At 37.7% G+C, this 12,656-nt stretch overlaps 1 protein-coding gene across 7 annotated transcripts in view; it reads right to left on the bottom strand.

Moving 5' to 3' along the window:
* Positions 1 to 12,656, bottom strand: part of MEF2A (myocyte enhancer factor 2A) — an 85,841-nt gene that overhangs the window by 11,174 nt on the left and 62,011 nt on the right. For 4 of the 7 annotated variants that reach the window (XM_082769381.1, XM_082769385.1, XM_082769384.1 and 1 more), the window contains 2 exons: positions 3,905 to 4,095; positions 2,298 to 2,321 (listed from right to left, as the gene is read on the bottom strand). In XM_082769381.1, coding sequence (XP_082625507.1) covers positions 2,298 to 2,321; positions 3,905 to 4,095 — 215 coding nt within the window. The remainder of the gene's footprint in view (positions 1 to 2,297; positions 2,322 to 3,904; positions 4,096 to 12,656) is intronic. The other 3 variants (XM_082769383.1, XM_082769387.1, XM_082769386.1) reach the window with 1 other exon arrangement.

The raw sequence follows: 12,656 nt of genomic DNA, 5'->3' as shown, positions 1-12,656 counted from the left end.
GTACAGAAATGTGGCTCTACTCAAATTTAAGCTAAAACTTATGAAGATGAATTGAGGGTTATCAATCCCTGGCTTTTATCCTTCCAGTTTTAGAAAAAATCACACACCACAGCTACCATATTAAAATGGGCTACAGTCTTCCACTGGCTACCACCTTCTGATCTGTTTTGTCTGGACGCTGCAGAAAGCCCACCTCTGGGCCTGGTAAGGCTTTGGCATTCGCTCAGTAGATGTACCCACTCTGCTTCACAGGTCCCAGATTTCAAAGCCAAAAGTCACAGAGAAAGTCCCACTGATCTTCTGTGCAATTTATCCTTCTAAATCACTTATGTACTTCTGAAAATCTCCACTAGCCCGAGTTGATCTGGCAGAAAGGTATGTTATTAGAGCAGATTTCTGTCTGTTGAATTGACCTTTTTCCAAAGCTTTCTTGGATGGCAGCCTATAAAGTTGGGATTACAGTATAATGGAAAAGTTAGGAGTATACTGGGAAACAATCCAGACCAAAGGATTTCCCCTTGGGATTTTTATTTATTTATTTATTTTGAGTGGCTAATAAAGGTGGTTTTCTGAGGTGGTTTATTTTTAAATAGAATTCCTGAACACTCAGTCAAGCAAGGACACCGAGAAGTACCTACTATTTGTTGTACCTGGGAGTCAGCCAATCCAAGACTTGTGACAGCCTTCAGATTTTTATTTTTTTTAAGCTGGTGCAAATAATAGCAGGAACAGGAAGAGCTGGATACCTTCGTTTCCTGCTATGCTACCGGTGCTATCTCTGGTTTTCACGTTCTGTGCTCGGTTCCAACCGCACAGAACGAGCACTCACAGCCACGGTTTGGAACTGCTGTCTAGCGCTAAATTTAGCATCAGAAACGAGCATAATAAGCAAGATTTCAGGTACACTTCGTATTGCTTTGCCATGTTTAAGAGCCTTTAAGGAAGGCATTGCTGGCTTTCCTTTGTGTGCCTTTCCCCTAGCACCGGAGCCCACGGGAGAGCCACTAGAGGGCCCACGCTGCACACACAACCCGCCCCTTCCACCCCGTCTCGGCATCTCACACCGCCGAGCAATGAGTTGAGCTGGTAGCAAAGCCTTAATTCAACTGCTTTTGAATAATTCCAATTTCTGACATGTACGCAACGCTATTTGATTAAATGTTCCTGTGTTGACTTAAAGCTCTATTTCCTGCCCTGGAAACCAGACATTGCTCTACAGAAGCAAGGACGTGCGTGACAGCTGTTTGGAACTGCTCAATTAGCAAGTCATTCCGATAAACCTTAAAAACCTCAGTACCACATTTCAAAAATCGTTTCTCCTCGCTTTCTTAAGTCTATTGTTCACGTTTAAGGTAAAAATCAACCAACAGCATGCATTTATTAAGAAGTGTATGCAAGTCACTACATTTTCCATGCTTTCATGCAATTAGAGCCTCATATTAGCAACAGGTCCATGTTCAAAACCACATCAAATTGTACAATCTGCAGAATTCTTTGTCTGTCTTTACAATTGCACGCTGTTGCAGCACCTTCTGCACGGTTCGTGCTACGGCAGCTAAACAATTTGCAAATTGCTCTAAAAATAAGTTATGAATTATTTCAGCCTTACGTTATTTTCCAGACAGAATGCCAAATGTTAAAACCTTTTGGAAAAAAAAAAAATAAATAGAAAAAAAAGAATCCCAAGGGTTTCCTTTCAAAAACAGAATCTTTCCACTGGAAAAAGGTAGAATAATTCATTTTGCAATTCTCTACTCCTTTCAGTAAACAGGGAACACCCCTGTGGTTTGATAATCTCACGCAGGATGAAATAATTCCGAACTCCAAAAAGGTGACCTCACCAGCAATGATGTAATCTCCATGAAAATAAGTAATACATGGCTTGTGTTACTATCTGAAGAACTTCATGAGCGAAGCCACTTTCTAAAAATATTTCAATAATTTAGGGAATAAGAGGTTGTTTATTTTTTACAAACAACAGTAATAAAGACCATTAAACATCCTATACACATGGACAGTTACTCTGTAAGGCTCTTTTCCAATGTTCCCTCCAAGAAAAACAGAAATTATTTCAGGAAAAAAAGGAAGTTTACAAATAGAAAATGCTAGACTTTGGATGTGTATTCAACTTGAATTGGTCAGGTTTTAAGTTTGATAAAACAAATCTATTTTAGTCTGCTAGCAAGGGAACACTGGAATTCTTTAAAATATTTAATGAAACTACAGTTAAGAAGAACTGTAGTAGAAGAAGTTTTCAGCATCTTGCTCTCTCTCATCAAACAGGAGCCCAAACTCACCAACTCCAATTCATCCTCCTCCGACTGTACTCAGCAAACAAGAGGGATAACAGAGTTACTAAAAATAGCATTGCTTTCAAAAATGAAAGAAAAAGTCATGTTTGTGCTTCTGTTTTTTTACTTAATTAATAATGTGAATTTGCCACCTGAATCTGTAAATAATACTACTACAGTTACAATACGGTACGCAATTTAAGTCACTTAAAAGATGTATTGAAAAAACACTTTGACAAATCAGTGCAGAAAGAGCTTCATAAGAACAGGGACACAACCACACAGTGACATCACACATAGATAGGTAACACAACAGTTACTGGCTGGACTGATGCAATGCATAATCAGCTAAGTAAAAAAAAAAAATTTTTCATATATAATCATTATGCCATCCTAGCATCTCTAGCTTGAAATCTTCCAATTTCCTCAGATAGACAAAAAAATAAATTGAATTTTAAGTCATCCTTGACAACAAAGCAGTAAGTAGGTACTGTACGCTACTAACATTAGAACTGCATTAACAAGATGCTCTTCTTGTATCTATTTCTAATTAATCTTAAAAAATAATCTCTACTTTAAAAATCAGCCAGTGCATTTCCTATGTCTTCTACCCTTCAGTATTCCTGAAAAAATAAAATAAAAAAAACCTAAAACTTGATGAATCATTACTCTGAGGATAATTGTAACTTTTGTTACTTGGATTCACTTCGTATTATTCATCATGAATACCAGTAACAAATGTAAGCACTTGTGGTATCTTAAAAACAAACACAAATTATTCAGAGAGTACTCTTATTGTTTATATCCTGCTCCTCCTGGTTATGGTTCATTCCTCCATAAACAGAAAACAGAAAATATGCACATAGATGTCTAAGATTTCTACGTGACAGGGAAAGAGTAAGGCCAAAGGATTTGGTCAACCAAATTAAAGGAAAAACAGAGCAACTCTTCCTGACAGACCTGTTCTGGCCTCAGTGCTGTGGTTGCCTCACGCCTGACACGAAACTTGTGTGCTATGCTGAACCAAGGCTGAACAAACACTATTACCAACATGCCAAACTGCATAGTAGTACTGAAAAGCACACAAATAGGCACTGAACGTGATCCTCATTACTCTTTCGTGTGCTCACTGAAGACAGGACACCAAACACAGGACACTACACAATGCAAGTTGCATTCCAGCACGTCACACCACACAAGAGTTTCTCTCAGACCACCATTACCACTGAAGGTACACTTTGCATCCCACAAACATTACCACCCAGTAAAAAGAGGTACAAGTGTGCTTAGGGGCACGTTAACAGCATTTACGTTACCAATAAAAACAGCTATTCCTGCACAGAATAATGCATAATCCTTGTTAAAACCCACATCCTCCAAACCAGCAAAGTTCTCCGTTCCCAGTCAGTGAGACATCAAAACAATCCCAATCTACGTCTCTGGGATCGCATTCTAACCACTTTTAGGTCAGATTGCTATTTTTTGCTTTAAAAAAGGCTTTTCTGTTACTGTAACTTATGGTAAGCAGATGAGATAGTGTCTCCCTGTGCAGACCACTTTCTTTTTAGCCTGCCCTAAAGAAAGCAAATTACAGAACAAATGTTTTAACTTACCAATGGTGGCATCATACCCTTGCTGGAGGGTGGGATGACAACACGGAGGTCTGGTTTGCGATTGTTCATTCCAAGGTTACCTCCTCCAGGTGGAGGTGGAGACTTTGTAGGCATGACTTTCCCTAAGCCATTCCCACCGCCAGTAGTTCCGAGTAGGCTTGGAGAAGCTCGAGAATTCACAAACCCATTTCCTGAAAGAGGAAGAGAAAAAAACAAATGTACCTTAGAATAAATGGGTCTCAAGAGAATCAACAACAGAACTTTTTGGTGCATGTACAAATTACGTAATATTTCTTTTGCTAAAATAATTATTAATTTCTCCAAGAGGAACAGTATAGAGAACCAGACAAAAACCACTTTCACCACAAGATCAATGCATAAAGGCAGTATCACCTTAAGGGCACACTGTGGCAGCTTAAATGCTGAGAAAAGCATACGACAAAGAACTTTTCCTAGTAACATCTGTTGTTTTCTTTTTGTTGTTTTTCCCTTTTAAGTTTCTCCAGGCTGAGCTTGCAGGAAAGCGTGTGCTTTTGCACAACCCCACCTCATCCCTACCACCACCCCACACAGCACACAAACATTATTACGTTGTGGCCTCAGAATAAGAAGTCAGCTCCTCAAGTCTCCGTTTCTAAAATGGGTGCTTCAAATATCTTTAAGATCTGCAGGACTCCAGTATGTATTCAACAACAGAAGTAATTTCAAGTCTCAAAAATATATACTGTCTGGTTGTTATATTTAGCAACAGTAAGGAGAACAAAATCCTTCCCTTTGAACTCGTGCCAAGCCCTGGAAACAGATACACATGTCATTTATGTCCACTGATTTATTTTGCACAAGTCTTTGTCTCCCTTACTCCCAATACTCATTCCCAAGGAAAATTAGACAAGCCCAATCCTACAAGTCCTGAGCACAGTACTGAAATCTCCAAAACCTGAATGTGCTCAAAAACACAGGCCTTAGCTTTCGTTCAGATCAGCAGAGAATAATGTGGTGCTGAAATAATTACGTGCATAGTACAGCAGTTCCTGAACTGAAAAAAGCACCCATCATGTTACCAGGAATACCTTTATCAGATTTTTTTAAGCTCCACTCTAATGATTTCATCAGATTTACAGCAACAACTCCTCAAATACTTGCAGCTTATTCAGCTTCAAATGAAAAAAATTGTTAAACAATGGGATATTTCAACAGGGAACACTATACTTCACACTACATAACGTGTGTGCATATACATAAATACAATTCGTGATAAAATTATGGTTACACTGACATTCCAGTACTGAAAGTGGCCTTCGTAGTCAAAATTCAGGGGAAATTCTGTTATACAAAGTTCACTGTGTGGGAAATTCTCTTCTAATAGCCTGTAGCGCCATACTGGCATGAATTTTGTATTATTATTCTAATTTGAATAGGCCCCTGTGCCCAATCCAATTTTATTACATTAAGTACACGTTAATCTAAAAGCAATTAAAATGAGAAAGTTGTCAGTGTCACATTCTACCTTCTTTGGTAAAAGTTCTAATGCCTTTAAACGCTTAACAGGAATGAAGAACACACATCAGTAGGACAGCACAACGTGCAAGGGCAGGTGACTGGTATGGATAATATCCTGAGCTAAGGTATGGTGAGAACCTCAGTGTGAACTCTCCAGGAGGCTAGTGAAGGAGCCTCTTCTATTAATTATCTTTGTTACACAGTGGGGGAACTGCCAAATGTAGTCCTCATCTTTTTCCTCCCCACTCTGAGTAGAATCCTATATATTATTTTCTAAATTTAGCATGTGAAAAAGCGAAGATTGATATAAGAATAACAAATCCCTTATGCTGATCTGGAAATGTTCTGTGGAGTTTTACAAAGGTCTTTTGGAAACCAAGTTGCTACTAAATATTTTTCAAGAAAAAACTGTACGTGGATGGAATTTATTGAAACTTACAACCACTGAATTCTTGTTCGCATACGGATGAGCAGAAAATCCACAACTTTCAAGTTCAGATTTCGAATTATGGATCTGCTTGCCCTGTGAATTTCTTACTGTGCCAAAAGCCTGGCCACATATGGATGATCAGGTATGTCCCTTGTTTTTCAAGGGAAACAGAGCAAGAACAAGTTTTTATAATTTAATACTTTCCTGAAGGACTTGTATAGGAGATAGGGGAATCAGTATTCTGAGAATTCTACCATTTTACTCAGAAGTCAGGCAGGAAAGAAAGGATACAGTGACAGCAGAAAGAAGCAGCTGGTTGTGGCAGTGTTCTTCCTTAAAGACCACAGCAAAAATATATTTCGTGGTTAAAGTGTCTACATTCTTCAACGAAAAACAGCAGAATTTATTGGGATGCTTTATGTTAGTGACAAAATTCAGCTAAAGTGGATGGAAAGTTTGCTAAGAGTGGAGAATACATAATGGAGCTAAATATACACTTGAGTGCTAGGAGAAAATTGGTAACTTTTTGTCATGGGTTAGAAGAGATTTGCAGGAGCTCCAGGCAAAAAAAAAAAAAAAAAACACGAACAAACCACACACACAGAGAAACTGAATCCACACAGAATTGGTTTATTTCCAAATTACTGCTGCAGGTGTCTGGGTTGCTTTATGTGGCTAGGACAGAAAAATGAAGCAAAAGAGTGTGCAGAACAAGTACATAGACAGGGCAATTATAACAGATGGAGAGAGCGCGCACACTCCAGGTCACACAGGAAAAACAACTGAAAAAGAAACCAAGTTCTGCGCTGTGCCTTTAGGTTCCCGAAAGTGCAAGACAGCTTTGTTAGATAGGTGTGCATCCATACCCATCCACTGTAAATGAGCGTACACATTAATTATGAAGAGCCTACACAGCATCACATTGCAAAGCAAATCTCACACGATGGACAGAGGAGAAGTGAATAAGGAAAAAGATGCAAGGGAGGAGAAATTATTTGAAAATAATACCTATGCAAGTCTGACAAACTGTTACAGTATCCACCGCTGTATCAAAAATGACAGTATATTTAAAGCCCTTATGGTAATAACAAAGAAAAGTTGGTGCTTTCAACTAGTAAGAAATAGCATTTTACTGCTCGCTAGGCTGTAAGGACTTTCATATGCCAATGCTACTGTGTCTGAGTTGTATTTGAAACTTGAGAACAATAACACTTCTCAGAAACAATGGAGTTCTGTATCGCATTTTCGCCTCTCCTATGATACCATTTCCTGTCCTCTGTTTTCAAGTATTTCGGTAGCTCATGTGTTAAATCTGGACAGTGTCTTTCTTCCACACCCAATACAGTCATTTCCTGCAACCCTTATTACAAGGCTCTGCCAATCCTTCAGAAACATTTCATGCTTTTATTGGTGCTGTCAAAAACAACAAACTCCTTGCCATTGCCTTCTCTGGGCAATACCATTCGGCAGCAGGGCAGAGTCAAGCATTTGTTCTGTCAAAAGTCAGAGCACTTTTTAAAAACAGAGTGTGAGTGTTTAGAAAAAAATGTATTAAGAATGGGAGAAAAAAATATCAGAAGTGTACAAGAGTAGGGGTATTGATCTAACAGAAGCATTTTGCTGGATGTTTTAAGTATCTTATTTTTAAGAAACGCTGAAGTACTTGTATCTATTACTTGAAGAACCAGATGCTGTGGCTGCAATAAGACTGTAAAATATTAATATTTAATATGGAATTTAAAGCATTTTCTCCTGTTAAAGATTACAAGTTAAGAGCGAAAGGATAACTAAAAGCATGGCATTTCTTTGAGTAAGGTCAGGAGCCAGAAAAAGATAATGATTACAGGATGATGCAACTGTTAGGCAGCTTGCCAAACTGAGGCTTTAATAACCCCATAAATTCTACTTACTATGTTGTATAATACAGAAATTGTATCTACCACACCCACCATACATCTTCCCCCAAATACAATTATTTTATGTTTTAAAAACACCAAACTGAAAAATGGAAACAGAATATAAAATCCTATGCAAGTGTAAATTAAGACTACTGTTTTTGCTTCCATCACAAAAGTTTTATTTAACTCTGAGTTTTTTAAGCACAGCCATAAAAGCATTTTCAAAACATGTATTTGGAAAAATGAAACCAAGGCAAAAATGATAAACTAAATTATACGAACCATTTTAAACAAAGATTAAAATAACTCGAGTAGATTTTTATGACAATAAGCATTACCAACGGACATCAGCCCCCTTCTTGTTTAGTCAATGACTAATTTTGAAATAACTTTCTGAAGCTAAATTTTAAAACCCAGCTATTTCAACAACTGTATACCCTGCCTTCAGAAACGTAACACAGCTTAATCTCATTTCTTGTCCTACAGTCCAAGATGCAGCTTTCAATTACATGAGCCAGACTCATATTTCACTGTATAAATCGCATCAGCTGAAACAATGAACACACGTGGCTGGAAAGTACTGCATGTTCTTATTACTACTCAAGGAATAAATTATAGTCATCGATGCCATTAATCTTTTTTTTTTTTTTTTTGTGGTTCACCTTCGGAAAAACTAAATGGTTGTACATAGTTCTGAAAAATAATCATGGGCAAGGAGCTAAGCAATGTAAGACTAAGCAAAAATGAAAACAGTAGCAAATAAATATTTATGCAAATGACATCATGTAATCTGACAAAAGGCACACGATTAGGAGTAAACTGAAAACCGTTTGCAATAAGCCAAATCATGATGCATACAGAAGATGAGATAAGATCTATTTAAGAAAAATGTTTACATGTAGGACCTCGGAGGGGAGGTGGGTAGGGCTAGGTAGGGGGAGTTTTGAAACTAAATACAACAGTAGCATTTCTATGCGCATTGTGCGCCATTTAATTGCATTTCTGAGTATGATAGCTTTAAGGGGGAAAAACCAACCTACAGCTGCAGTTCCTACGATTTGCAGCTTTGCATAGAAATCACTGTCGATTGTATAATAATTTCAAAAAGACTAGTTCTCTGCTACCTTTGGAAAAACTTCATTTTAACATCTTAAGGAAGGTAGAATAAATGTATTAGCATAGATCTTTAAAGAAGAATACTTCAGATAACACCATGATTACAATTAAAGTATACCTTCAACAGCAGCGTAAGATTTTAAAACATCTAATATATAAGATTTAGACTTCTAATGGCAGTACTTTAGATAATAAAATACAGCAAAAAACAACACATGGAAATGCCAAGGAAATGTATACTTATGTTACAAAACTGAAGAAAATTTTTAAAAGACTCGTTTTCAAGGTTCCTGGAATTTTTTTTCCTTAGGTTATATGGAAGGATGAGAGAGAATTTTCAGTAATACTGACATTTAGATCAGCCTTCTTCAAGATGAGGGTTATTATTCAGAATGCAGCAGCAAAATTAAAACAAAAGCAAAATGCTTTTGTATCTTAATATTATAGAGAATAGAAGTGATATGTTCAGAAGATGTGTGATGTGGTATCCTGGGCAAGCTGACATTATACAAGTAGCTGATTCTAACCAGAATCCTTGTACCTCCTCATAAATCAGAAATTATGGCAAGGCAATGTGAAATTTTAATGAAAAATCTAGATGTGGTTCAGAGGCTGAAGTGATCACATGCTGATGTGTTGTTTCCAAGGATATTTTGCTACAATTAGAAAAACTCAAATGCTTTCCTCTACCAGCTTATTTTCCATGTCAATATTAGCCCATCATTTCTCATGAGCACATTTAATCAGAGGACGATGGATGGATCAAACTTTTTTTTTTTTTTTTTTTTTTTTTTTTAAATGTGCTGACAACTGGGTCTGCATCTAGCAAAGGAGAAGGGTTCAGCGAACCAGCTGGTCTGCAGTCCACTTTCAGTAGTCTTCCTCGAGGAGAGCTTGGAAGCTGTAAGGTGCAAGGGTGAACAGGCTGCTCTCTGTGTTGCTCAGGCATCCTTCAACTTCTTCCTTAGAGAAGAGTGAAACACTGACTTGTATTTACCTGGGTAACCCTGAACATCAGAGCAAGGCAAAACGTGCCAACACTGAGACTACAGAGCAAGAACCTTTGTCTACTACTATTTGTATCACTTGAACATCAATAAAAGCTACAAAGTGAGGAACTGCATCAAGTGAAAGACTACCTCTGACAGATACTACCTGTCACACTGAAGAGAAAGGCCAGCAGATAAGTACCACAGGTAACGTACAACCTTAAGCAGGAATTTGCTCAAGGTTTATGGCTGCTTTCCTAGGGCACAATGGTGGTAAGCTGTTTATCTGACACAGGAGATACAAAATGATGAGTCTGGGCAGAGGGTGAAGGAAGTGATTCCTTCAGGAAGCCTTTGGTACCAACAATCCAATTTTAAGCAGGAGTTTTGCAAGAGGTAGTTTTTTTTGTTTTTTTTTTTTTTTAGTTAGTTGTATACTTCTCATGAGGTGCTCTCTTTCCTTTAAGAAGCAAAACAACATGAAGAGAAAGGTATGCAAAGAAAGATGTTAATTGAAGCCTTATGGGAACTGCAGCATATTGTTAGCTGTTTCGCTTAACAGACTTGTGAAAGACCAATCTGAAAGATCGTTTCATCCTTAGGCACGTAGAAAAGGTCTCCCAGTCAGACAAGCCCTCAAGATAAAACGAACCATTTACCGGTGTGGTCTTTCACAGTCCCATCTTGATCCCTTTCTGGAAATGCACAAGGCAGGTTACAGTTGCAAGCAAGCTGTTAATGCAACTCCCATAATTCTTCCTGATGTCATGGTATCATGATGAAAGATGACACATGATCTAGATCGGCTCTTAGCAGGGATCCGGTAGCTCACAAGACACAGTTGTTCAAGCAGTTATATCCTTCAGCTCTAGTCCAAAGAAAATCAATACACCTGAAGTTACTTCACATTCTCAGAACCTGAAGATTAATGAGGATATTACAGAAGACGTGGATCCGGAATGAAGAGGAGAAATTCAGTATTCAAGACAACTGTATCTTTCTTACCCATTCTTTCTGATGACAAAATTGTAAGAGGAAAAAATTCCCCAAATGAACTGAGTCCATACACTGCATTACTGATTAGAAGGGCTACTTCACTGACAAAGAGACTTACAGACAGGTTGTATTCTGTCCCTGCAAAATTATAATGACTCTCTCAACAGCTCCTTCAAAGTCACCAAGGACTGGAAAATACTTAGGGAGCTCACCGCACTTCAAAGGTCTCAGGGTTTGTGTTTTTCATGCAAGCTTAGCAACAAAGGCCACAGTCCCAAGTGGCAGCTCAGGTCTTTTGCATGGATCTCACTCAACACCATATGAAAAAGGCACTGGAGCAAAAGTAGGAATTGGTTAACAATGGTACTCCTTTTAAGCCTTTTCAATTTTTAGAGTTAACACGAACAGGACAACTTCAATGACAATGCACTTCAGTGGCAAATACCACCAAATGTACTGGAACATAGTGAAACAGATCTCCTTGTGACAAATTTGAAGGTGATCTGTCCATTGAGCATCCTTTCAAAGTCAAAGAATCTCTCTCCTGTATTTGTTTATTCAGAGCAAGTGATGGTATGCTTGGGCTAACAGAATCCACACCCTTTGGAAAGGAATAATAAAGACATGCAGCATGCATTCAAACCATGATGATCTTGATAACAAATAGCAAACCGTACACGTGCTAGGAATATTGGATTCTTGAAGCACATTAGATGCTCATCACAAACTGAACAGGGTTAATTAACACTGATCATGGACAACAGCATCATGAAAATTCTAGCTCCAAACCATCCAATTAACAGAAAAAAATGAATTAGCTCAAAAGCAAAGACAAACGTAGAACATTTTCCCTCTCTCAAAACTGATATATTTGCTAAATGAAAAAGATCTGCTGAAGTTTTCATGTGGTGGGTTAATTTTTTATAAAAAATTATAGAAAAGCTTTTTCAGAGTTATGACAGCTGCATGTGAAATAAGCTCTCAGTATTGTAAAATGATCACAAAATTTTCTGTTCTAAACATAAAAAGCCATCTACCAATCTTTGCTACAACACGCAGATATTTTTACTCATCAGAAAAAGCTATTTTCCACAGAAAAGCTGTTGTTGGCAGATTGACTGTTAAAGCAAACCCTATCTATTCCAACCAAGTTACATAGGACATGAGGAAAACAAAAAAGACTTATGTGAACTAAATGAGCCATTTTATGCAACGTTGTTGCTTGAACTAGGTCCTAAGATAACCTCTACTTGTTTCTCACCAGGAGATTAAAGTGTATAAGTATCTTTCGATGAAAAAGAGAACAAAATCTTAAACGCTCAAAACTTTGTAATGGTAAAAGCCGGGTTTTTGCTTTATCTCTATATCAGAAAATATGGGCATTTTTACATCTAGATTGCAAGTACTCCATCTTCATCTTTGACACCTCTCCTTTAGAGAGCTGCAAAATTAACAAATGACCTTTCACAACTATATCCATATGAGAGTTCTCCATTCTTAAAAAGTACAAAAGAACAGACTGAGAGCTACAAAAATGAGATATTTTGTTTCCAGTGAATTCTGCAGTAAAGGTAGCAACAAACTAAAGCCATTGTTTTCTGCAGACATTAACTTGATGTACACAATTCATTAGCAGCTGCCACGCTGAAATTGACAGGGTAGCAGATTGAGTCAATCTGTTTATGCATGGTTTCTTAATTTTGGTTGCAACTGAGAAGGTTACTGTGCACCTGACAGTATTTGAAAGAAGCCATATCATACCCTAGTGGACTGTGGAGCTCTAAAAACTTACGTGTACTAACTCTGTACTGTGGTGTTAACTA

The sequence above is a fragment of the Aythya marila genome (genome assembly GCF_965140915.1).
Source record: "Aythya marila genome assembly, chromosome: 11".
Taxonomy (NCBI): domain Eukaryota; kingdom Metazoa; phylum Chordata; class Aves; order Anseriformes; family Anatidae; genus Aythya; species Aythya marila.
The sequence above is the reverse complement of the archived record's forward strand: the minus strand, read 5'-3'. Positions and strand labels throughout refer to the sequence as shown.